Source organism: Miniopterus schreibersii (assembly GCF_964146895.1).
Source record: "Miniopterus schreibersii genome assembly, chromosome: 7".
In the NCBI taxonomy this organism is placed as follows: domain Eukaryota; kingdom Metazoa; phylum Chordata; class Mammalia; order Chiroptera; family Miniopteridae; genus Miniopterus; species Miniopterus schreibersii.
Genome location: NC_138108.1, coordinates 47,286,076 through 47,310,751, shown reverse-complemented (window position 1 = coordinate 47,310,751; position 24,676 = coordinate 47,286,076). Strand labels below are relative to the sequence as shown.

Genomic DNA, 24,676 nt, shown 5'->3' with positions numbered 1-24,676 from the left:
ATTATTGATCCGAGAGAGAGAGGAAAGGAGGAGGAAAGAAGGAAAGAGGGAGGGGGGGGAAGAGAGAGAGACAGAGAGACAGAGAGACAGAGAGACAGAGCAGAGACAGAGGCAGATTGATTTCTTGTTCCATTTATTTATGCATTCATTGGTTGATTCTTGCATGAGCCCTGACCGGGGATCAAACCTACAACCTTGGCATATCTAACCAAATGAACTATCTGGCCAGGGCCAGATTCATGTCAATCTTAAATTTCTATATTAAGTTACAACACTTCCAACAATCATCAATCTGTTATTACTTTAGAAATTTTATATTTTAAATTTCCTAAATTCTCTGAAAAAGTGTTAAACTATAATATTTTGGAATCTGCTTAAGGATATCTGATAATTCATTCCCTAAATGAAATGTATAGGGTTTTTTTCTTAAAAAGCAAGAAAAAGAGTTCTTGAAAACTGTGTATTTGAACTTCTGTGATGATGCTGATGAATCAATGATACAGTAAGAAGAAATGTGACTATAATTATAAAGAACCAGAATTCTTACCTACAAGTTACCAAATAGGGAATTATATTTTATTTACAGTGACACTTTTCTTCACATAAACTAAGATAAAATTTAACAAATTCATTTCTTTTCCATGACTATTAATGGGAATTTCACTTACCATTGGATTTTTAAAGAATTCATATTTGGCATAATTTTTTCTAAAGTACAGCTTATTTTCTTCTTCCATGCTCCAGTTAGACAGCACTTCCACCACCAGCTCATGGTCTTCTATTATTCTTTCTGTAAAGGATGTTTCAGTGAGTATGTGGGTGGGTGGGTGGGTGGATAAGTAGATAAAATGGATAAATGGATAGGCAGGTAGACAAATATATATATCTATGGATATATAAATCCATACAAATACATAAAATATATTCTGTATGTATGTTTACTTATTCAAGATAGAAAATTTCAACTCAATTCTGAAATAGGCAGATTGATAAAATTTTCATCAATTTGGAATTAGTAATAACTGATTTTTATACCAAAGCAGACTGTAACCTAAAGAGAAAAATGACATTAAATATCACAATGTACTTTTAGCTATTTCTGAATCTCCTTTTCTTGCTATGTAAATTATAGCATAAGTTTGATAACAAATCAGCATTAAGAATATGGGAGCTATTCTTTTTCTCCAACTCATCATACTGCCAGAGTTAAAATATTTGCCTCAAGGATGAATAATTCAGCCCATGAAGAGAAGAAAAATTTTGACAGGTTCAATATGCATTTAAGGCATATAATCTGGATAATTAAGAAAAATTAAAATAAATGCTTTAAAAGGAAAATATTAACGGAAGTACGTAACATTTTTAAGAAACCTGATTTCTGTGGCACTTTACACTTTAAAAACTGATATTCAGGGAAATACATTTTGTATTAACAATGAAGATAATTAAGTAGGGTGGGAAGGCACTTAGGAGGAAAGTCACTTAAATACAAGAAGCAATTACAACTTTAAAGAGGTGAACATAACATGCAAAATACCTGTTTAATAGGAAACTGTGACATTCTTACCAGCATTATTCATAATAGCCCCAAAGTGGAAACTACCCAAATGTTTATCAGCATGAGAATGAATAAATAAGTTCTGTAAAAGCACCCAGGGGAATATATACTACAACAAAAAGCAGCTGTATGGAAGAATTTCACAAACATAATGTTAAATAAAAGAAGTCAAACAGCCTGGCCGGGCGTGGCTCGGCGATTGAGTATCGACCTAGGATCCAGGCGATCGTGGTTCGATTCCCAGTCAGGGCACATGCCCGGGCTGTGGGCTTGATCCCCAATTGGAGGCAGTGACTCTCTCATCATTGATGTTTCTCTCTCTCTCTCTCGCCCTCTCCCTTCCTTTCTCTAAAATTAAAAAAAGAAGTCAGACACAAAGAGTACATATGACATGAGTCCACTTATATAAGGTTCAACACAGATAAAATAAATCTATGGCGTTAGAAATCAAGGTAATGCAGACTGTGGGTAAGTGGGAGTGTGGGGGGACCCACTGGGCATAGGAAATATTCTGTCGATCTGGGTGCTGGATATTCAGGTATATGCAATATCTGAGAATTCATCGAGTTGTCCACATATGGCTTGTTCACATTTCTTAAGGTATGTCATACTGCAATAAAATGTTAAAGTAACTGAAATTACTAATGCAAAACAGGAAACAGAAAACAGCCAAGTAAGGAGTACAGAAATCCTCTGCTTTTTCTAGGACCTTTTTGAAAAGTATCTGTGTCTCAGAAATTCAACACTCAGTAGCGATCTGTGACCTATAACACCCGAACCCTTGAAAGTAATGTCATACTTAAATAGAAGCTTATTCTTCTGAAAGGAAGTTCTTGTAAGAGTGCTCAATGAATATGGATGAGTTTGAGCTAAGTGTGTATCCACATTCCGCGTTCTGTTTCTAACTCCAACTGCTCTTTTTCTGTCTCGTTGACTAACTCCTGTAGCTCCTTCTCCCTCCTAAGATGCAGTGTTGGCTCCACTCTCTTCTTCCCTTTCTCTAAACTAATCCACGCTCCCCTCTTTAGCCATCACGTCTGTCAAGTTCCTCAAAGTGAAATCTCCAGCTACAGCTGCTTTCACTCACACTCCAGTCCTGACTGCTAGACTCTCCACTCCTCAAACACAGTCTGTCTAAAAATCACAGTCAGTAAGGCAGTTCCTAAAAATATTAAACAATTCCAGCAATTCCCTTCTAAGTATATAACCAAAAGAAGTGAAAGCATGGACTGGAACATATATTTGTACACCAATGTTCGTAGTAGCATCATTCACAATAGCCAAAAGGTGGAAACATCCTAATGTCCATCAACAAATGAATGGACAAACAAAATGTAATATAGGCATACGATGGAAAATTTAGCCTTAAAAGGAATGAAATTCTAATGCATGCTACAACACGGGTGAATCTTGAAGGTATTACGTTATGTAAAATAAGACAAACACAAAAGAACAGACACTGTATGATTCTATTTACATGAGGTACCTAGAATGAACAAATTCACAGAGACAAAAGGAGGAATGGTGGTTGCCAAAGACTGAGGGGAGGAAGAAATGAGGAGTTATGGTTTAATGGGTAGAGTACGGGGAGATAAAAATGTTCTAGAGATGAATGTTGGTGGTTGTATAACAATATGAATATACATAATTCCAGTGAACTGTACCTCTAAAATGCATAAAATGGTAACTTTTATGTTATGTATATTTTACCAAAATCTAAAAAAAATCCAAAATCCTCTTCATTTTTCTCTCTCAAACTGCTTTTTCCTAAATTATTCTATCTTCCTTACATCTTTCTCCATATCTATTTCAATATTCTCTACTCTTGTTATCCCCAGATATCAGGCATTCTTCCTCTGAGTGTCTCTCACACAACCAACAAACCCCCACCCATTACCACTATTGCCATTCTGATTTAGACCCTCCTCTTTTCTGAATTAATCTCCAACCCTCTACTTTCTTGGTCTTCCAACCCAACCTGAGCACTAATATCACAGCAAACCAAGTAAGACATTTATGTCAACTTGACCCCTAGCCAAAAAGCTTGCCTACTTCCTACTTGTTATGAGACAAATCCATGTAGTCTGGCAGTTATAACTCATTCATTTATTCACCCATTAGACAAATACTTATTGAAGGCCTACCATGTGCCAATCATCTTGGGGCTTAGAATTCTGTAGTGAAAAGACAGTAAAAAGTCACTGCCTCATGGAGCTTTCACTCTAATGGAAAGACATGGACAATAAATAAAATATGAATCTTAAAAGGTATCTATAAATACTACACAGAAAAATAGAACAGGAAAGAGGGACAGAGGAAGGCACAAGGGAAATAAGTCATTTTCAATAGCTTGCCAAGGAAGGCCTCTTAGAGAAGGTAATATTTGAACAAAAACCCAGAGGAGAAGAGAGCATGAGCCAAGCTATCTAGAGGAAGAGCAAGAACAAAGCTCTAGAGGCAAGAGAAAGGCTGATATGTTTGAAATACAGCATGAGGTCAATGTGGCCGAAGCAGAGTGAGCAAAAGAGAGAGAGTACCAGAGGCGGTTAGAGAAGTCACACACCAGGGGGACTGGGAAAAGCCCTGCAGTTCATAGTAAGGATCTGGCTTTTCCTCCAAAGTAGGAAGCCATTTAAACAGAGAATATGTTTAAAGATAAGAAGCCATTTAAACAGAGAATATGTTTTCATTGGACTACAATGGTTGCTGAGTGGAGAACTGATCTTAAGAGGCTTAAGGCTGGAGGTAGAATATCGTAATTAACAAAGGGGGGGATTAGAGTAGTAGCAGTCCACATATAAGAAGTAGGCAGAATCTGGATGCATTCTGAAGATATAGCCAACAGGATTTGCTGACAAGTTGAACATGGAATGAAAGAATAGTTAAGGAAGACACGAGGGTCTTTGCCTAAGTTCTTAGAAGAACTATGTTGCCATTCATGAGTTTGAAAGACTGGAAGAGAAGTAGGTTGGCGGTGGAGCAGGGGAAGGTGGAGGTAGATCCAAGAGTCATTGAGATGTTGAGTAGGGCCCGGCCGGGCGTGGCTCAGCAGTTGAGCATCGACCTAGGATCCAGGAGATCCAGGTTCGATTCCCAGTCAGGGCACATGCCCGGGTTTCGGGCTAGATCCCCAGGAGGGGGTGTGCAGGAGGCAGAAGATCAATGACTCTCTCATCATTGATGTTTCTATCTCTTCCTCTCCCTTACTCTCTCTGAAATCAATAAAGATATTTTAAAAAAAAAGATGAAGAGATATTGAGTAGGAAATTGCATCCCTAACAATCTTTCTATCCTTATAGTCTATAGTCTATTCTCACACAAACCTATATGGTATTTTGAAGCTTATGAAACATTGGTTTACATTATTAAACATAGTATATGCTAAATACTAGATCTATATTCTTCATAAATACAGTGGGAGAAAGTTTCAAGGTATTAAGCAAGATATTTGCTTATTTGTTTCTTTGTGCCCATTACCTCTCTCTATCACTAAGAAAACAGCATGTACCCCACTCACAAGATACACTATACAAAGGGGAAAATAATGACAGAGATGGATTTTCTTTTCTTTTGAGCTTTAAAGTAGACTTTATCAATCTTTGACAGATATAACTCTTAGGGAGAATCATACTTAGCCAATCCACCATTGCCTCATACAGAAATCCACCCTCTGTCCCCTGGGAAAGATGGAGTTAAGGGGTTAGTGGAGGAAAGGGTGGAGTAGAGACTGAGAGGGAGCTAGATAGTAGGCAGATGGTGTAGGTCCTAAGTGACCTTGTACCCTGCCCCCTTCAAGAACTAGAACCCCAGGGTAAGGAGTTGATGGTGATATAACGCAAGGTAAGTTTTTGTGTGGTTCAAACCACATTGTAGCCTACGAGACCTCTAGCCTCAAGTAGAAGCCCTGCATCTAGCATGGTAGAGAAGCAATGGCTGAGTCGAAGCAATGGCTGACATCGAGGCAGATGAGTCCATAGCATCCCAATATGGAGAAAGAGCATTGCAGTGGTACCAAGTCCCCCAGATGGAGCATGGAAGGGCCAAGAGAAAACCATGAACTTAAGGGTATATGGTTTAGTCAATAAGCATGAGAGAAACAAGAGTTTTCAGAACATGAAGAGTTGGACAAGAGTTAGACAAATATCCCTTCTGGGACTTCAAAGCCCCAATAGGGTGCTGGAGGAGTAAAAGTAGGTCTAATCCTTCAATTGAGAATAGTTTAAACTTGTATTTATCTCCTTTATAGAAACTAAATTTATTGTTTACCCCAATAAGACAGAACAATCCATAAAGCAAACAAAGATTAAACTGTCTGCCGTTAAGAAGGCAGGAGACTGAAGATCAAAAATTAATCAGTTATAGAAACAAAGAAAGTTATATCCCTGCAAATCTCAATCTGAGACCTTTATCATTACTGTATTTAATTCTTATAATATCTGCAGTAGGCTGAATAATGGCCCCAATAATGGTTCCTAATATCTGTAACCTGTAAATGTTACTTATATATCAAAGCCTTTGTAGATGTCATTAACTTAAAGAGACTGAGATGAGAAAATTATCCTAGATTATCTGGGTAGATCCTAAATCCAAACACAAGTATCCTTGCAAGAGAGAGACAGAAAGAGATCTGACACAGACAGAAGAAGGAAGGGCACTGTGACCACAGAGGTAGAGACTCAGGTGATGTGGCCACAGCCAAGGAATGATAACAGTCACCAGCAGCTGAGAGAGGTAAGAATGGATTCCCCCTAATGCCCTCAGATAGAGGGTAGTCCTGCCAACACCTTGATTTTAGCCCAGTGAAATTAATTTCAGACTTCACCTCTGGAAATCTTAAAGATTACATTTCTGTTGTTTTAGATTTTTGGTATATTGTTACAGAGGCCTTAGGAAACTAATACAATAATCTAATGAGCAAGTTATATCTCCATTTTATAGAAAATGAAACTGAAGTTCAGAATAGCAAAATCTCGGGATCTGAACGGCATTACATGTCTAGTCCCAAGTCAATGCTCTTTGCACAGCGTTGCCTCTGCCTTCACTACAGTTCCCACCAGAGGGGCATCCCCACCTCCTCCGCTGCATCTATTTATATCCTGCCCATTCTCTCTGTTTAACAGCTAAAATATCTCTCATGTCCCTGCAATTCGTCACCTCCAAATCTTTTATTTTGAAATGTGTTCATAAGTATTTACTAATTAAGTGAAAATAAACAACCACATTTTCAGCGGAAGGGGAAAGAAAATAATGAGCAATATTTCTAATTATATCAATATTAACTGTACATAAAAGTAACATAAGTCATTTGAATCTGGACAGTATCAAAAAAGGGAATAAAGTAGAAAGGGTAGAAAAACCAAGCGCACCTGAACAGCTATGACAAACGTGTAACAAAAGGAGAACTAGCGAAATATATGTGATCACCAAAGAAGCAGCAGTCTAGTCAGGGCAAATAAAACCCAGCATATTGATCTAAAAGGGAAAAACAAGGGATATGTTATCTGTAGAAAATTTCACAGAACTATAACAACAAATGTTTAAATAATACTAGCATCAGAAAAACCTACTGGTAATCTTAGGAAGAAAATGTCCTCAAATAAAGCTAGCAAAAACTAGAGTGCGTAAGAAAGCAAAAGACATACTTTCCATTCCTTCAAAGAAATTTTCTGATACTATTCTATTGAAAATTCAGATGACATTTAAGAAAGCAAATATAGTCCAGAGGATCAAATGCAGCTATAGGTTCTTACTCTTCTAGTAATAGAGGATCAAATGCAGCTATAGGTTCTTACTCTTCTAGTAATAGAAGTAACACTTTCTTACTACAGAATCTGGCTTTTCAGAAATATTATTATATTATATATTATATTATAATATTATATTATTATATTATTATTTTATTTTATTATATTATATTATATTATCAATCTTTTTAAGTGTATGTATCACCATCCCAATTTGGATGCACTGCACATACCATCTGCCAAACAAGTCTCATTATGTTAAAGGATTAATGCTACAATAATCCAAATAACCCCAAGAGGCATAATTGATAATCAGTTAATCACATCTTACAGAAAATTAGTGAGTTTTTTTAAAGGCAGACATCTAACTAAGTACAGGCCTAATAGAGAGAAAGTTCAACATGAAGATATAGGATGCCTAAATGGATGACACTTTGAGAAGAAAAGAAAAAATGCTTAATGGAGAGGTAAAGAGTTACAGAAGACCAGCTTTGCTTTGCCTAGGCCTAGGCACAAGACATCATCACCAAGACCTATGAAAAAGAAAGAAAAAAACAAAACAAAACAAAATACTAGTCTAGATGGTTTACAATACACTCTTTTTCCGCTTCTTTAGCCCCATCCAAAAACCAAGCATATTTTAATCAACTAAGTAATCCTACTAAGTAATATTTTAAATATCTAAACAAAACAAATAATTCTATAACCAGGGGCTCTTTGCTGCAACATCTGAAAACAGCGATACTAGAAACTATCACCCAGAATGAACACAGATACTTTCGTGTATTTTTTTAAAATTACCATTTGAAAAGCGACCCCAGGCAACTTCCACATAAATTCATCATGATTATTTTAAAGATCTTATTTTTAAAACTTCATAAATCCATCTAAAATACTACCTTAAAATATTTTATTAAAACTCCAAAGATATATTTATCTTTTTAAACATTTTTAATTTAAAAAAAGGTATTTTTCAGGCATTGGAAGGTGAATTGCAATGATCAAATACCACTCTTATGTAGGTAAAAAAAGATAGGAGAGAGGCCTTCTTAAACACTTCAACATAGCAACCAAAAAGGAGAAAAAAGGAAAGAAAGCCTCCAAAGAGTAAAAAATATCTGTTACAACAAAAACAAAAGCTTCATATTGCTTTAAATTTAATTTTTGTTTCTAATAGATCAGTGTAGTATTATGGTAACAGAATGAAATATTAACAAATAATGCTAACTACGTATAATAGTTTTCTATTCAATTTTCAGAAATTTTTTTCTCTTAAAAAAAAAAAAAGAAGAAGAAAAGAAAGAAAAGTTCCTTCTGAAACTGTTGATTTAACTCAAAAGTCCTTTTAAAAACCTCAATCCTCCCAGTATGGAAAGTGTTCACCTGTGACCTCCTGCCTGGATTTCTTCGCTGCATCTACTGAAAGTACGGCATGGGGCTCAAATAGAAACCTGAGTCCCTACTCTTCTCATCACTTGATAAGAGAAGAAACAAGAGTGGCTTTTACCTCTAATTCACCCAGAAAACAATTCTCTGTATACCTTTGTTACAGGAAACTCCAGGAGACAAATGGTCCTTGTACTTCTCTGTGCTGGGCAGAAACTACATACATTTTGTCAATCTTATTTTCAGTAAAAAATGAACAGCCTCTGACCAAGCAAAACAAAAACTAGAGAAGCAAAGAATAAAACAGGGCTCAGTTTCTGAAAGGTTTCTTAACCTAAGAAAACTACTTAATACCAACAAGATCCCCTGGAAAATTGCCACCACCAAATTCAGCTCCCCAAGTACAATAGAAGGAAAATCTTGACACTTCAGCTTGATGGGTATAAAGGCCTGTGGATCATTCCTCAGCATATCGAAATAGTCCTCATATTAACTCAGACTCAATGATCACAACCTGTATTCATAGAAAGCCTTATTTTTCCACAGTGCTTGCAAATATATTATCTCAAGCTGACCGGTAAATACCTAAAGAGCTAAGAAACGGCTTCTCTAAATTCTGTTACCTAATGCAAGCTTTAAGGACTCAGTAAATTTCCATGGGGGCATGGCATGTGATTTCGTTGGTTTCTTTTCTAAGTCTCTGCCTTCTATGTATTTATAATCCACAATTTGAACCGTTTGATAGAAATACCATCCAGTTTGGTACAGCTTAGTTCAAAAGCCATTTATTTGTCCTAAATCCTGGGTTACAAACATGTACGTATAAACAGAGTCCCAGCTCTCACAGAATTGCTGTCTAGTTGTAATAATATGATCACTATGGAGAGCGTTGCAAACATGTCACAGCAGACAGAAGATGGGTACTTGCTCCGACTTGGGACTTTGGGAAGATGTCTGAGTTGAGTCTTTAAAAATCTCTTCAAACATTTTTAAAATTGTGTTTATTCCTTTCTTTCTGATTACTAAAACAACACATTTCCATTACAGAAAATTTGAAAAACACAGACAGCTGATCATCATGATCCATCTGTAAGCCTGTCAATCAGGAATAAGCACTAGCATTTCAGTGTATTCCCTTCTTGCCGCCTTTTTCTCTGGCAAATATATAGAAGGAACTATGTATATACTTTAAACAAAATTTAGAAAATGTTGTTTCCATGTAAACATATACATAAATATATATACGGTTCCTAAATTTGGTAAAAAATATATACTTTTATTCAATCATCACTATAATTTTACATTAGCCCACATTAGTCATCAAAGGAAGAATTCCAAAACATAAACAGAAGAAGCTGCATAACTTACATCCTATGGGTATGCAATACTTTATAGCATTCCCCTATGATTATAGCACTAGGTTTCCTTTTTCTAATTGATATTATAAATAATCCTGCTTAAAGAGTCTTATGATACCTATTTCGTGTTCAAAGTTGCTTGCTTCCAACACCCATGTGTAGCAGGTACCTGTGTAAGAGTTACCTCCCAGGACACCATTCATCATTATCGCTCCCAGCGCTTCCCACGCCACTCCTTTATTTGGGGGATTTGCAATTTCCTAAAGGATGTATGACGGGGTGGTGCCAGCAAGTATCCTGATTGCCTCAAGAAACAGCTTTTGAGCAGCAAATGTCTGTGCCCAGGGGCCGGGCACATGAAGGTGCAAATGTGTCTCCCTGCCCACTCTCAGATGGAAAGGGCAACTCTACTTCAGAAATCTGAGTGTGGAACGCCTCCCATTGCTCCTCTCTCTCCTCTTCCTAGAGGATGGCTATGTTAGCTGTCCGTTAGCTTGGACAGCTGAGGGTTTTCATCTTACCTTGTCTTCAGACACATTTTTAGGAAATGGCTAACAATTACACTTTCCTGCCATTTTTAAGTACAATTCCAAGTAAGCCTTGGAAGATGCACAGCAGTTAGCCAGGTAATGAGGGGTGATGAAGGACTTCCTGAGACTCTCCACAGCACAAGCAAGCAAACGTATGAGTAGAAGCCGTAGCGTATGCAGTTGACTACAGGCAGTTCTCTAATAAATAAACTAGAAGAGGGAGGGGGAGACACAAGGCTGGGCGTCGGAGGGCAGTCAGGGCATAGGCGCTACAATTTCTGCAAAGCACCTTGGACCCTAATGCACGGAGAATCAGGCCTGCATGCAAACGAACAGCAGTACAACCAGAGGCAAGGGGAAGGGCTGTAAAAGGGAACAACAGGAGAGAGACGATGAGATCCGGACTCAGGCTGTAAGGACAGTGAGAAGGAAACACCAGGTGGACCAGGAGGGAGATTTAGTTATGAGCACTCTTGGCTGGTTTCATATTTTCCGTCTCCAACCTTAGTGGGCTATCAGGACACTGTGTCTCCTCAAAGCTAAGGTCAGGGCCCTAGAAGCCCCAGTAGAGAAGCTAACACAGTGCCGCGTATCCTTAAAGCCTCCACAGTTATTTCTGCTGGTGATGAGGGTAGTCACAGCCTGGCGGCTGGTAGATTCCAAACAGCACAGAAAGAACAACTACATAGCAACTCCAGAAACAAAACAAAACACTTGAGCCGCTTTTGTAAAAGAGAAAGACGTGAAGGAGCAGCTTCAAAACAGGTGGCTGAGAAGCGTCCCCTCGCTGCCACTGTGCGTCGCTCTGTCTTAAAGAGATCACATGGGCATAGCTGCACGCATAAAAATGGAATCATTAAAAGCCTCCAGTCATTCATTTTGCTTATTAAAGCCACTCCACAGTGCAATTCATAATGGAAATCTCAGCTGTCCCTAGCAAGGACGCTAAAATACAATTAATTCCTCCTCCCGAGGAGTCTAGAGGTATGCGCTTGAGGTATTGTGTTAATTGCCACTGCTTTATACCATGGCTTCAATTAGGAATCAGAATGGGAGCATGACAAGTATGGATCCCATTAAGTTCCTGAGGACTGAAAACTGGAGTTTTCTCCCCACCATCCTCTGAACAGTGATTGTAAAAGCTGAGGACTCCATCTGGGGAACTACAGTGACATCCAGTGGCTATGAAGGAAAACACACCAGTTGCAAAACTTTTGTTTATTACACATGAGAAGGGGAAATGTTTGTTGATATACTGATTATTTTAAATTCAACGCCTCTAAAAATATGTATATGACTAGAAACTCATCACAACATGATCCAAATCAGGCAAATCAGCGATTCATAACAAAATCAGGATGTTTAGCTGCCTTCAATGATTTACTCCACTTATTGAAATTTTCAGCAGTGTTTATTAATAATTATGGGCAGAGTATATAATATATTGCTATTGTATCCAAAGTTCCAAATAGCATATCACCATTCATGTTGTATATAAATTCAAGAACAAGTCATTTCCAAGGTGATCCTCTTAGTCAAAATAAACAGCTGGTATCAAGTGAACCAGGTTGGATCCCCTTGATCCCAATAGTTTCAATACTACCTCTGTAAGGAAGATTTATGGGAAAATTTTCTGGAGAATTCAAAATTTCAATTTGTATTTATAGCATGCATGAGAGAGACGGGGGGAGTGTGTGACAGAGACAAACAAACCACAGAATCCCAGCAACATTTGCCTGACCTATTGTGGTGAAGAGAAACCTACGTGCTTCCATGGAAAACGCGTACACTTTAGACTCTGACAGAAGTTAGATTTGTGCAATGTTTGACTCGAGGCAAAGTATTTCATCGCTGAGTCTCTGTATTCCTCATGTAAAGTGGAGATTAAAAACTTTACATATCTTGCAGGGTTCCTAAGAGGCAAAGTATTTAGAGCATCTCTCAAGATTAATGTAAAATCTCTCACTCAGTGCCGTGTACATATAAGATGAGCATTAACAGCAGCTATCACACATATACAGTCATATTAAAAATGCTAAGAAGACTGAAGTTTCCTTTGCCACAGAAACTACTCTGAAAACAGACTTTAGATTCCATAAACATACTATATTTTGAATGTCAAGTGCTCCTCTTTCTGACTTTAGTAATTTGGAGTTGTGCTTTAATGGATCAGGAGAAAGATCTATTAACAAAGAATGTCTCTGAAACTTTCCTAAGCTTATCTCCGACATTAAAGTGTACTAAAGTGCAGAAAACCCTCACCTCATCTATCCCAGAAGCCAAAATGTTCTTGCCTGTAAGGCTTCAGGACCTCACAAACACTAAACCTCATAAGTGTGCAGTCAGCATCATGAAGATGGTACGACGGGGCCTGCGCAACTCGCAGAATGAGAGATGGGCAAAGACCAACACAAAAGAAAGCTGCTTAGCTTCCAAAAGGTCAAGACTTGCATTCTGGCCTTCTTAGTAGTGGACTGTAAAACTAAATCAGATCATACAGCTCTCTGACTCAAAGTCCTCAGATTCTCTTCCTCTCACTCAGTGTACAAGTCAAGTCCCCTCCAAGCCCTGTTAGACCCTCCATGAACTTGTTTGATGGCCGCTCCATGAAGTCCTCTCCCATTACTTCCCACCTTACTGGCTCCTCTCCAGACACACCAGCCTCTTGGCTGCTTCCTGAACACACGCGCATTGCCTCATGCAGGCTTTTCCCCTTGCTGTTCCCTCTGTCTAGAACAATCTTCTTCCATTTAACTGCAAGGCCTGCTGCTGCGAGCTCCAGGTCTCTACTCAAATGTCTCATTGTCAGAGAGGCCTTCCCAGGTCCCTCTATTTAAAGTGCATCCCCTCTCTCCCGCCCCCTTGCACTCTGTCCCTCTCCCCTGCCTTCCTTTGCTTCCCAGTCCTTATCATCACCTAAGGAACTACACATTTTAGTGTCTTTCTCTCCTCGGCTCGAGTGCACTCACAAGGGCAGTGCTATTTGTCTATTTTGTTCATACGATACCCCCAGGATCCACACACAGAATGGGCTTGGTACAAAATAGTCAATAAATATTTACTAAATTGTTTGAGGGAGGCAATAGGGGAAGCAAAGTTAGGGAGAGTTTCTGATTTTTGTGGGATCTGTAAAGTGAAAAAAAAGTGTAAAAATACTCAGGATTTATTTTTAGTGCCCACATACACAAAAGAAGGTAGTCTACTAAAGTGAACACACAGTATAATTAGAGATGTTAAAACAGATACAGTAATCAATGTCATCTCAATGTTGTAAAATTATGGATAATATTGCTTCCTTCTTGACATTTTTGTTTCTTAGTTACTTGCAATGAGCTCAGTTATTTTTGTATTGAAAATGTTTTGGTTTTTGTAAATAATAGGTACCACCTCCTCTCTTTCAAATTCTATTTATTGAAAGCTCATTATGTTGATCAAAGAGAGGTTAAGAGTATCTCCTGAACAATATAGAACTGACTAGCTGGTCACCAATGCTTTGGCAAATCATTTGTCCTTTAGTCCTTTATATCAATAGCACTCACAGGTGATTTACAAGTGATGGGGTCAGTGGTTCATTCCATTGACAAAGAGCATCTGCACCTTCACATCATATTTAAGGGGGGAGGGGGGACCCACTCTAGCTCTTTTCATTCATTTTAATATGCAAGTGGAGAAAAAGTTACTTAATATCACTATTAGATTGAATAGATATTGCAAGAGTATTTGTAATCTACACAAACAAATTAAATGTGTATAAATACACACATGGCTTTATAGTTTATTCTGAGGAAGGCCAATAGTGGTTATTGATAAATTGTTAATGATAATATTGTTAATGATAAAGAAATGGAAGCTGGTAAGTCAATTACACATTAGTATTTGGGCAGCATTCGTGTCTACAAGTTTTCTACTATTTTAAAATATAATCTGCGTTAAAAAAAAAGCACACAAGGAAGCTCTGGAACTAAATTTCTTTCTCATAAGCTTTGGTCTAATGCGTGGTTGATGAAGCCATGAGACAATATTCTCACACCTTTGATTTTATTTCAGTAGTTTCCAGAAAATATAGTAATGGAGAAATGTATTTCTATTTGATGTCTAAAAGTTTAATTTAGTATGTAGCTCAAATTAATTTTCAATGTTCCATTTTAAGCCTCTACATTTAAAGACTTGTGCACGTTACTCCTTAATATAATTCTGCAATGGTCTCAGTGAATACTGCTGCTTGAATACAGAATAAATTTTTATTACTTCAAGCTATTTGTTAAGGATATATTGGAGTGACTATAAAAAAAAATGTTTTAAAGTCTCCCCAAAAGAAAAATTTAAGAGTATAAAATACTGTAATAACATATTATTCTAATTAAGAGCTATGTTCTGACAAGCATAAGTAAGTGAAATATGGCAGATGGCAAATATCTATTGAAAGTTAACACCATATTTCTAGGAGATGAATTATCATGAATAGAAGTTAAATTAGTCACAAGTGGCAATGGAGAAAGTATAGGTGGAGCCTTTTCAGCCCTAGGAAAGTAAGACTACATGGCACAAGCCAATATAGCATGTCCTCAGAATTCAGGTTTTCTTGGCAGGTATATGCTCAGTTGTCAAGATCAGCTGACATATTGTAGCTCATTGACTATCAGCTGGGACTAGGGAGAGATGGGCTGGGGCTCAGAATCACTGTGGACATGTCAGACTACAAGCTCCTTTTCCACGGGCTTCACTCCGTCTTCTCCCTGAGGTTCTGACATGTCCTAGGACAACAGTCTTCAAATTGGAAGTACACAAAGTCTTTCTGAAGGGTCCGTGGAATTCAGGGAGTTTTAAATGAACCATTTCCCAGAATCTTTTAAAAGAAGCACACACCTTTGCTGCCAGCATCATCTCTATTCCATTTCATAAAACAAAAGAAAACCTCTCATCTGAGCCGAACCTTACTTTGGTTATTGCTCTGGAGTATAAACCCTCTATTTACCAAAGGGAACACTTTACATAGTAGCTAGATTTGCAAGAAAGTAAATGACTCATAACCAGGTATAAAATTTTCAATTCTTTAAACAAATTGAAGGAAATAATTTAACTGCCACTGACAAATTATTTAAAATAACTTTGATAATTTATTAGTAAAAGTTTTAGACATATAATGCAAAGGAATTTATAGTAGGCTAAATAACAGTACCCCCCAGCCCCCAATATCTAGATTTTAATCCCTGGAACCTGTGAATGTTACCTTGCATTAAAAAAAAAAGACTTTGCAGACATGATTGTGTTAGGAATCTTGAAATGAGGACATTCTCCTGGATTACCTGGGTAGACCCTAAATACTACTGTTCTTATAGGAGAGAAGAACAGGGAGATATGACACAGGCAGAAGAGACGGCAGGCAACATGACCACAGAGATAGAGATCTAAGTGATGCAGACACAAGCCAAGGAACGGCAGCTGCCCCCTGAAGCTGGAAGAGGCAAGGAACAGGTTCTTTCCTGGAGCCTGCAGAGGAAGTGAGTTCCTGACGATACCTTCATTTCAACCCAAGAATCAGTAATGCGGCTTTCAGACCCTTGGTCTCCAGAACTGAGACAATAAATAGTTGGTTGTTTCACACCACAAAGTTTGTGGTGGTTTGATACAGTGGCCACAGGAAACTAATACAGAATTCAAAGCACTGAACGGCACTGCCATAACTTCTTCCTTTCTCATCTACTTATTATGGGAACATGTTTTTTAACACGGATATAGGTAAAAATAAGAAAGGGGAGATTAAACTGTTGCCAATCCTGTCTCACTCTCGCAAAAGAAATGAAAATTCTTTATAACTTATTAAAAGATTTGAGAAAACTAAACAAAAACCCTCTACAAGTCACAATACAATGATGCATTTTCCATTTAAAAAAAATTAACAAGTTACTCTTTATGTTTATAATTTTAAAATGTAAAGGAGTTACTTATTTTTTCAAGAAAAGTTTTGGGTGTATGCTCCCATAAAGATAACCACGACTGTGGATATTCCCCATGTCTGTTCTACAATCAATTAAAAAACTAATCAAAATAACAGTTTATTTATTAACTTCTTTAAAAATGTTAACTGTGCTACTAAACATTATCATGTAATTTCTCTTTCCATCAATTTAGACTCAATGTTCTAGTTCTAAAATTCCCATAAATCATTATTTAAACAAAGAGGGTGGCAAATGTGTCACATTATTATCCTTATTTCCATTATGTTATACTACTTTCATCTCTCAACCACCAATACCAAAATAAAAAATAATAAAGAATTATTCACTGTGTTCTTTTATTTTTTCTATATCTGAAGAAAATGTTTGCCATACGATCAAAACTATTAGGGACAGGAAAGTAATGATGTGACTATGATTCTGTATCCTTACCTAGACCTATGAGAGGCAGATGCTCAAAAAGGGTCCAACTGTGGTCATCAATGTAATGATTCTTCAGGATCAACAGCTGGCAAACATCTCGGGCAATTATATCACTGGGTACCTCTAAAGCCCTGCTGGTTTCATCTTCACTGTAGATTTTAATTACCTGTGTAGGGAGAAATAGGAAAATGAGCTAAAATATTCTACTAAAACATGATAGTAAGTCATCAAACTTATTAAACTCATTACATATTGCTTATACAGTTTCCTCTATATCTAGTTTCTTTATACATTAAGTGAATGATTTCTTATCCCAAGACTTGTTTTTTAATATGTGTTAACCCTTTGCGGTCATTTGTCTACTCTCAGCCACCAAAGCTTTTTTACCGTTCCGGTCGTATGTCTGCTCTCAGCCACCACAGCAAGGAACCGTACGAATCTTAACTCTATTCATTCATGTATCAGTTCATAATTTCTCTGAAAGCTCTTCATTCCGACCAGTACGACACCCATGTCCTAATTTAATACGACCACAAAGGGTTAAAGTCACTTTGTCCAACAGCTTCCACTCTTTTCTTCCATGTCTAAACTAGAGGCCAATGACCATTTAAAGCCATCGGACATTATTAATGATGTAATATTATATATTAATTAAATTAATTATAAGAAGATGGCCTTTCCCTACCACTCTAGTCTATTCAAAAGTTCTGTATCTCATATCAATATTTTATATTTTCTATGCCATATTTAAATCCTGTAAATAATTCAAGTAATATGGGTGATTTATTGCCAGGTACACTCGAACAGTAAAAGCAGTAAAAAGAATCAAGATTTTGCAAAGATTTCTCCATTTCAGGTATGGCAGTTTTGCCAAAGACTTGCTAGATGTTCACCAAATGCTTTTTCTTTCTCCCTTGCAATTAAATGTGTCCATGGGATTGCGTTTTAGTCAGTGGAGTGAAAGCCCATGCAATGTTACTCTTCCAGACATAGCCCATAAAAATCTCCCAAAACTTGTCCTCCACTCTCTTCCACCACCCTCCCATTGACTGGCAATGACATCAATAACCGAGAAGAGACAAAGAACACTGTCAAAACCAGATGTGACTGTCTGAGCTTTCGTTTTCTGCTCACTTATTTTGTGGTTAATACACATGGTTCACTAAGATCCCAAGATCTGTGTTGGAATCTCAGTGTCACCCACGACTGCATCTGGGTAAGCTACTGTTCTGAAGCGTGCACCTTCAGTATCTGTATCTGTGCTAGACAACGGACGGGACTCTGAAGGATGCTGTCCACTGTGTATCCATGCTGCTGTGATTAATGACCGGGCCAAGCACTGGAGGGCGCTCCTACCAAAAGCAACGTGAATCTGACCACTCCTGAGAGGGCAAGAAGATCCAACCCTGGGCTGCCCCATCAGGGAGACAAGGATGAGCCACGCTTTCAGTTCCTTCAGAAACCGGCTGCATATTCCATGACAGGAAATGAGGCGAGGGAGAGACTGGGAATGACCTGGTGGCTGCTGAAAAGATCCCCTGCACTTCTTGACCACCGCATGTTTCCCTATGGTAAATCCCACACCTGGAGTAAGGGAAGCGTGCCTCTTATTTTTCAGGCTCTATCTTTTATACCAGAGGGGCTAAGAAAATGAAAAATTGGAAACATTCTGAAGCTTAAGCCAAATTCACAAAGAGGGCAAGAACACAGCAAGAGGTAAAGATGGGGAAAATGAAAAACATATCTAACCAATCCGGAAAGCCTGTGTTTTCTTCAAACTATGCTGCTGCAAATATGAAAGAAGTTGCCAAGAATCAAGACACATACATTTAGAAGAGGTAGGCCAACTTATATTTCTGGAATAGGTACATGTACATGTACTCATTTTTAAAATATATAATACCTGCTGAGAGCAAAATGTAATACTTTTGTTGGAGCTCCATTTCAAACCCATATTTTTTAAAAATCCTATTTAATTCTGACATTTGTCCAAAATACACATTCATCTATGAATAATAAAATTATATTTTGGTTGATATTCCACAGCAGTAAATCCCTGTCATCTCTTAGATCTTTTTGGTAATTATGAAAAATCCCTCATACTACCACTGGGATGCCTTTGTTAAAGTCTCATTTTATTTTGTATATTTCTCCTTAAAATTTATGAAAAAAGGGAAAGTTAATCTAAGCCTTAACTCTCTAATAGAGTAGAATGTGCCTCTTGCCAAAAGTAATTACTAACACTAAAACTTCCTATGAAAGAAAAGAGTCAAGTCAGCAGAAAAGCTACAGGACTAGTAGTTTTTTAAACCAAGCTAAAAAATTTTGTGATCATGTTAAAACCAAGTATCAGAGAGCCGTTCTTAAGAATCATTAGAGCAAAGTACTGATCTCCTGTTTCCAATTCTCAGCTTACTTTATAAAGTAAAAAATAGGGTGAGAAGAATATTAATCATATCAATTTATCTACAAGATTATTTGAAATTGTATACCAGCAAGAAGAAATCCTGCCTGGAACCCAAAGAATAAAAACTTCCTTTGTCTCATCAGTGGACAAATATTTGACTAGCAAGAAAGACATGCACTGATAAGGTCTGTCTACAACATCCCACCAGCATAAACAGGGAGCAGCCAAGGACAGCCAACAGTGTAGACACAGGCTGTGTTTTGGAAGCCCTTCCATGTCACTGCAATCCTGACAAATCAGAGCAACCTTGGCCTTTAGAGTGGTTTACAGATTCAAAAACCTCTGGGAGCATATGGCATGGAACAATGTACTACACAGACAGAGCAGTCCCTGCAGGGGGTATGCTGGAATGTGGGTGGAGCAGGTCCTGTTTTGGCTGACATCCTGGGCAGCTGATATACTTGATACACTCAACTCCCTTAGACTGCCCGCCATAAAATGTAACTGTGGGCAAGAGATAAAAAATCAACATAATCCATTTTTAAAACAGTAGACACAACAATATTCAAATATAGAGACAGCAAGACACAGTTAACTTTTCAGGAAAAGGCTTGAGGCCTCTGAAGTTTTGAGACTAAAAGACAGGGAATATTTAAAAAATAAGACAATGGCCATTTCTGAAAAAATAAACAAAACAGATCAAGTTTGAAAGTCAATTCCATATGTATCACTTTGCTCCCAAAACACACCAAGTATTTATCTCTGCAATCACCGGAAACTCTGATTCTCAGAACAGACTACACGAAATGCCCTGGGGAAGCACTGAGCCAGGGCTAAAGTCCCCTCCTCCCTGCAGACCCCAGGAATGTGATGGCAGGGATGGCCCAGTCCTTTTCCAACCCGGTTCATGCAAGGATATGTGAAACTCAGGGTTGTCATCTGGTCACCTGGCAACGTCATCAAGCAGAAAAGAGCACTGGACCCCTCGGTAAGTAATTAGCTACTGGAGAGCTTTCCCCCATCTGTCCTTTGTTTCTCCACAGGAAGGAGGAGAGAAGAGGGATAATCATTCAGCAAATTTTTTAAAAAGCTAAACAAACAAAAACAGTATGGTGGTTACCAGAGGAAAGGGGGGTTAGTAAAGAGTAAAACGGATCAAATATATGGTGATGGAAGATTTGGCTTTGGGTGGTGGGCACACAATGCAATATAGAGATGATGTATCACAGAATTAATTGTACACTTGAAACCTATACAATTTTATTAACCAATGTCACCCCAATAAATTTAGTTTTAAAAGAGCGTTGATTAAACATAAATATATGAGCCAGAATCCATATGATGAAAGGTAAGGGAAACAAAAGAAACAATATATATATTAATTATATATATTTTTTATATATAATAGAAAATAAGGAACAAGGTCCATAGAAATTTGCTCTCGACTAGGTCCCAAAGTAAAGCTTATTTCTACAGCTCTCTAAAAGTTTACCATCCAAGTACAGTGGGATTATAAAGCCATCTTTACTGTTTAAGATTTTTTTCTCTATTATTTTTAATAGATATGCATTCTAAGTCTGTGAAATATTTTTATATCAAGGTCAGAGTAGCCCTGGGTTTTTACATTCTTCTAAATAAGGAACACAGTGTCCTAAGATAAGAGAAAACATCTCAGCTATTTTGAATTAAGCAACTTAATGTGATCCCTTGAAGAGAATGGAAAATAATATATTTATTATTACTTATTCTTAATCTCTAACAGAATGTTATATTTTTTAAAAAGCGATTGTTCCAGAAGACCTTAACAGCTCAAGAAAAGTTGTTGCTTCCTACTACCATCCTGTATTATTTTGCTAGCTGTCAAATACTCATCTAGAGCAAAATAGTACATAGTTAAGAAAAATCAAGTAGTAGTCTTATATTCTTTCTACCAAAAGAGATATTCAACAATACATTTTACTTGAGCATGAGCAGTACATGTTCAATTAGTTATAAAATATTAACTTAAAACAGGTATCATTAATAATAAATATTGAATAAATAATAAAAATTGATTGACACAAACAAGTCCATTCCATACCCCCATGGCCCCTTTCAACTTTATTCCCTATGATCCCTTTCTCATTCTCGACCTCTGACCATACTTTTTCCCTCAAGTTTCTTGAAACAGCCATGCTCTTTCCTGTTACAGGACATTTGCACATACTATTTCTGCTGCCTAGAACAGTCTCTCTACCTTCTACACCCATCCCTCAGATAACCCATTATTTCTGTCGAGAAGCTTTTAGTGACTCTCCCAGTTTATGTTCAGGCCCTTGGTTCCTTGTATGCACATGTGACTTTGTAATTACTATCCATGGGCCTCCATGACTCAGAAAGCCTCATGATCGCAGGAAGGATGTCAATGTTTGCTTCCCATTTATATCCCCAGTGGTTAGCACAGCACCGGTCATGTAGTGAACAAACAAACATATTCTTTTAGTGATGACTGAAACTATCATGTGTAGCCCTTTGGAGACAATATTAGGGATTCCAAAATACCAGCTAGGAAACCTCACAATGTCTGAAAACCTCTAAAGAAAAACAGAACAGTATGGACCAAACAGAAAACATTGGCAAGGTTTCATGAAATATGTGAATTAAACAAAGGTGGACCAGGTGACTTCTGTGGTCCATTTCAAGTCTGGGAGTCAGTGAAAATTCAAAAAAAAAAAAAAAAAAGGTAGGAGGATATCTGAGTGGGACAAATATTATGAGCAAAGGTGCCGAGGACTGAAAGAGCAAAAACATGTAGAGAACAGTAGACAGAGCATTCTGCCAAGATAAGAAGGAAAAAGTTACAAGGACCAGCTGAGGAATCGCAGGTGCCTGTGGAAGGAGCACCTTCACCCAGCACTGCTGACCACTGGTTTCCATCAGTATAAACTAGAGAGGGGGCCACTACAACAAGGGATCAGTTTTTAAGATACATAAATGACAGGGTACCTTTTTTTAATGGATAGAAATACAGAATCATGTTTTAAATGGCGGTTTTACAAGAATATGATTACGAAGAGAGAGAAAAATAAGAATAAATAATCATACGATGATTTAATAATTTAGGAACAATCCAGCTACATATAACAAAAGTTACGCTACAAAATTGAGGTTTGGATTTTTTTTTCCCCCTCACATTTGAAACCAGAGACAGACAGCTCAGGGTTTTGGTGATGAAGTCACCACTGACCCAGGTTCCTCCAATAGTCTACAGTCTTCAAGGTCACAAGGAGGATCATCCCCACACCACCTCTATAAAAACAGAATTGTGAACATTTGCACATAACTACATTTCAACAGGAAGATCACAGGGCACAAATGGATGAAGAGATGAACTAATTCAGAGTTCATGGGCCTGTGTTACTGGGATCCCTATAGATTTTCCAAGAGTTCTGGCTACGCATTAGTGTCCCAGCCAGCATGAGGCCAGGCCAAAGAGGCCTGGTATAGCCTCACTACTGGAAATGCCCCACACTTGGCTGGGCAGAGGATTTAGCACGGCCACACCTGGCAACTCGGATCAGTGACACTACCGACTCATGCCATGTCTAGGCTTCCAACCAAGAGAAGACAGACAGTCTGCAGGTGAAGGGAGGCCCAGAAAGTTCCTTGCAGCCCCTCTGCTCTACTCTCTTCCCTGACTCTGTTCTTTACCTTTCTGCTCTCCTTGCCTCGGGCCAAGAGCCTTGCAGACTGCCCCTTCCTTGGGACTTCTTTCTCCCTAGAGGGTAGAAGACCCTAACTCAAGTGCGGGTGCAATATTACAAAGAGAAATTCGAAGCTCTTTGAGTTAGTTCTGTTATGTAGTTTTGAATAAAAGGCCAAAAAAATTTAAAAAATTAAAATTAAAAACAGCTCCATTTTCATTATAAAGAAGGAAAATTTTAAAAACTAAGTCCAAAAGTATCCTAAACCATGGATGCACAGATACGCACACCTATACCTATGAATATATAAATGTTATACTAGGACCTAAACACAATATGAATAATAAAGGGGTTCAGCCTGGCCAGGCGTGGCTCAGCGGCTGAGCATCCACCTAGGATCCAGGCAATCAGGTTTGATTCCCAGTCAGGGCACATGCCCGGGTTGCGGGCTCGATCCCCAGTTGGGGACGTGCAGGAGGCAGCCGATCAATGACTCACATCATTGATGTTTCTATCTCTCTCTCTCCCTCTCCTTTCCTCTCTCTGAAATCAATAAAGATATATTTTTTAAATTAAAATAAAAAAATAATAAAGAGGTTCAAATCACAAATCCCACAGTAATAACTCCTTCAAAAGTGTGTTCTCTGGAGCCTTGGTGTCCTTGAAACTCATTCAATCTCTGCAAAGATGCCACTGTTGACTATTTCACCCTTGAAGTGAAAAGACCTTCACAAGTGCTAATGCTTATTCATATTTAAAGCAAAAAACCACTGGTCATGCTTATGTTGGACACAGTCTTGTTCCAGTATCTCATTTCAGTTTTTAAGCAATCATTTATTCCCAGAATAACCATGAGACATGGCTAAGCAAAAAAGTTAAAAACTGTTTCACACAGTGAGAAAGGCCAAGTTGCGGTGGGGGGGAGAAATGTTTAGAAGACTGAAAGGGAAAACACGAGGAGATAAAAGAGATTTATTAGAACCCAGGACATATGAGACTTTTTTACAGTTCTTCGGCTGGCTGGCATCAGCTGAAGCACTTTTAGGAACTACTTTATTTCACTGATTCTTAAAAGCACGTTTTCTCACATTTAACTTCACTGAAAGTTGGATGTAATTTACCATCAATGGTATGTCATAGTTTAATTGGAAGCATATAAAATAATGATGCATCTTGTAATTTAAGGTTTCACAGAATCAATGAAATATGCTGTTTTCAGTCTTTCTGGGACATTTGGGGTATTATTTTATAAACTTATAATAGCGAACAAAGTATCACTTTCTAGACCTAACACTCCCATGCTGTGACAGCATGACACACAAAGGACTTGTACATATTTTGTAACTTTACCATCGCTTCAGTTTTCTAAATATTTATATCAGTGTAAAACATGTGTAGAGCATATTCCTGTAAAAGAAATGGAATCAATACTGTTAGAATCATAAAATGCTAACGGTTAGAAGGGCACTAAAATCCTCTCACTTTACAATGAAAAAGCTGAGGCTGGAGAGGGTGTGACTTGCCCAGGGACCTCCAGCTGGTCACTGGCAGAGCCAGAGTGGAACCCGTCTCTGCGTTCCCACTGCATCCTGTTCTTTCCACTCTACTCATCAAACTTCCATTCTGCTTT

The 24,676-nt window shown here is 37.9% G+C and overlaps 1 protein-coding gene across 3 annotated transcripts in view; it reads right to left on the bottom strand.

Moving 5' to 3' along the window:
- Window positions 1–24,676, bottom strand: part of GRB14 (growth factor receptor bound protein 14) — a 134,914-nt gene that overhangs the window by 26,900 nt on the left and 83,338 nt on the right. For all 3 annotated transcript variants that reach the window (XM_081143267.1, XM_081143266.1, XM_081143268.1), the window contains 2 exons: window positions 16,966–17,122; window positions 669–790 (listed from right to left, as the gene is read on the bottom strand). In XM_081143267.1, the coding sequence (XP_080999393.1) occupies window positions 669–790; window positions 16,966–17,122 (279 nt within the window). The remainder of the gene's footprint in view (window positions 1–668; window positions 791–16,965; window positions 17,123–24,676) is intronic.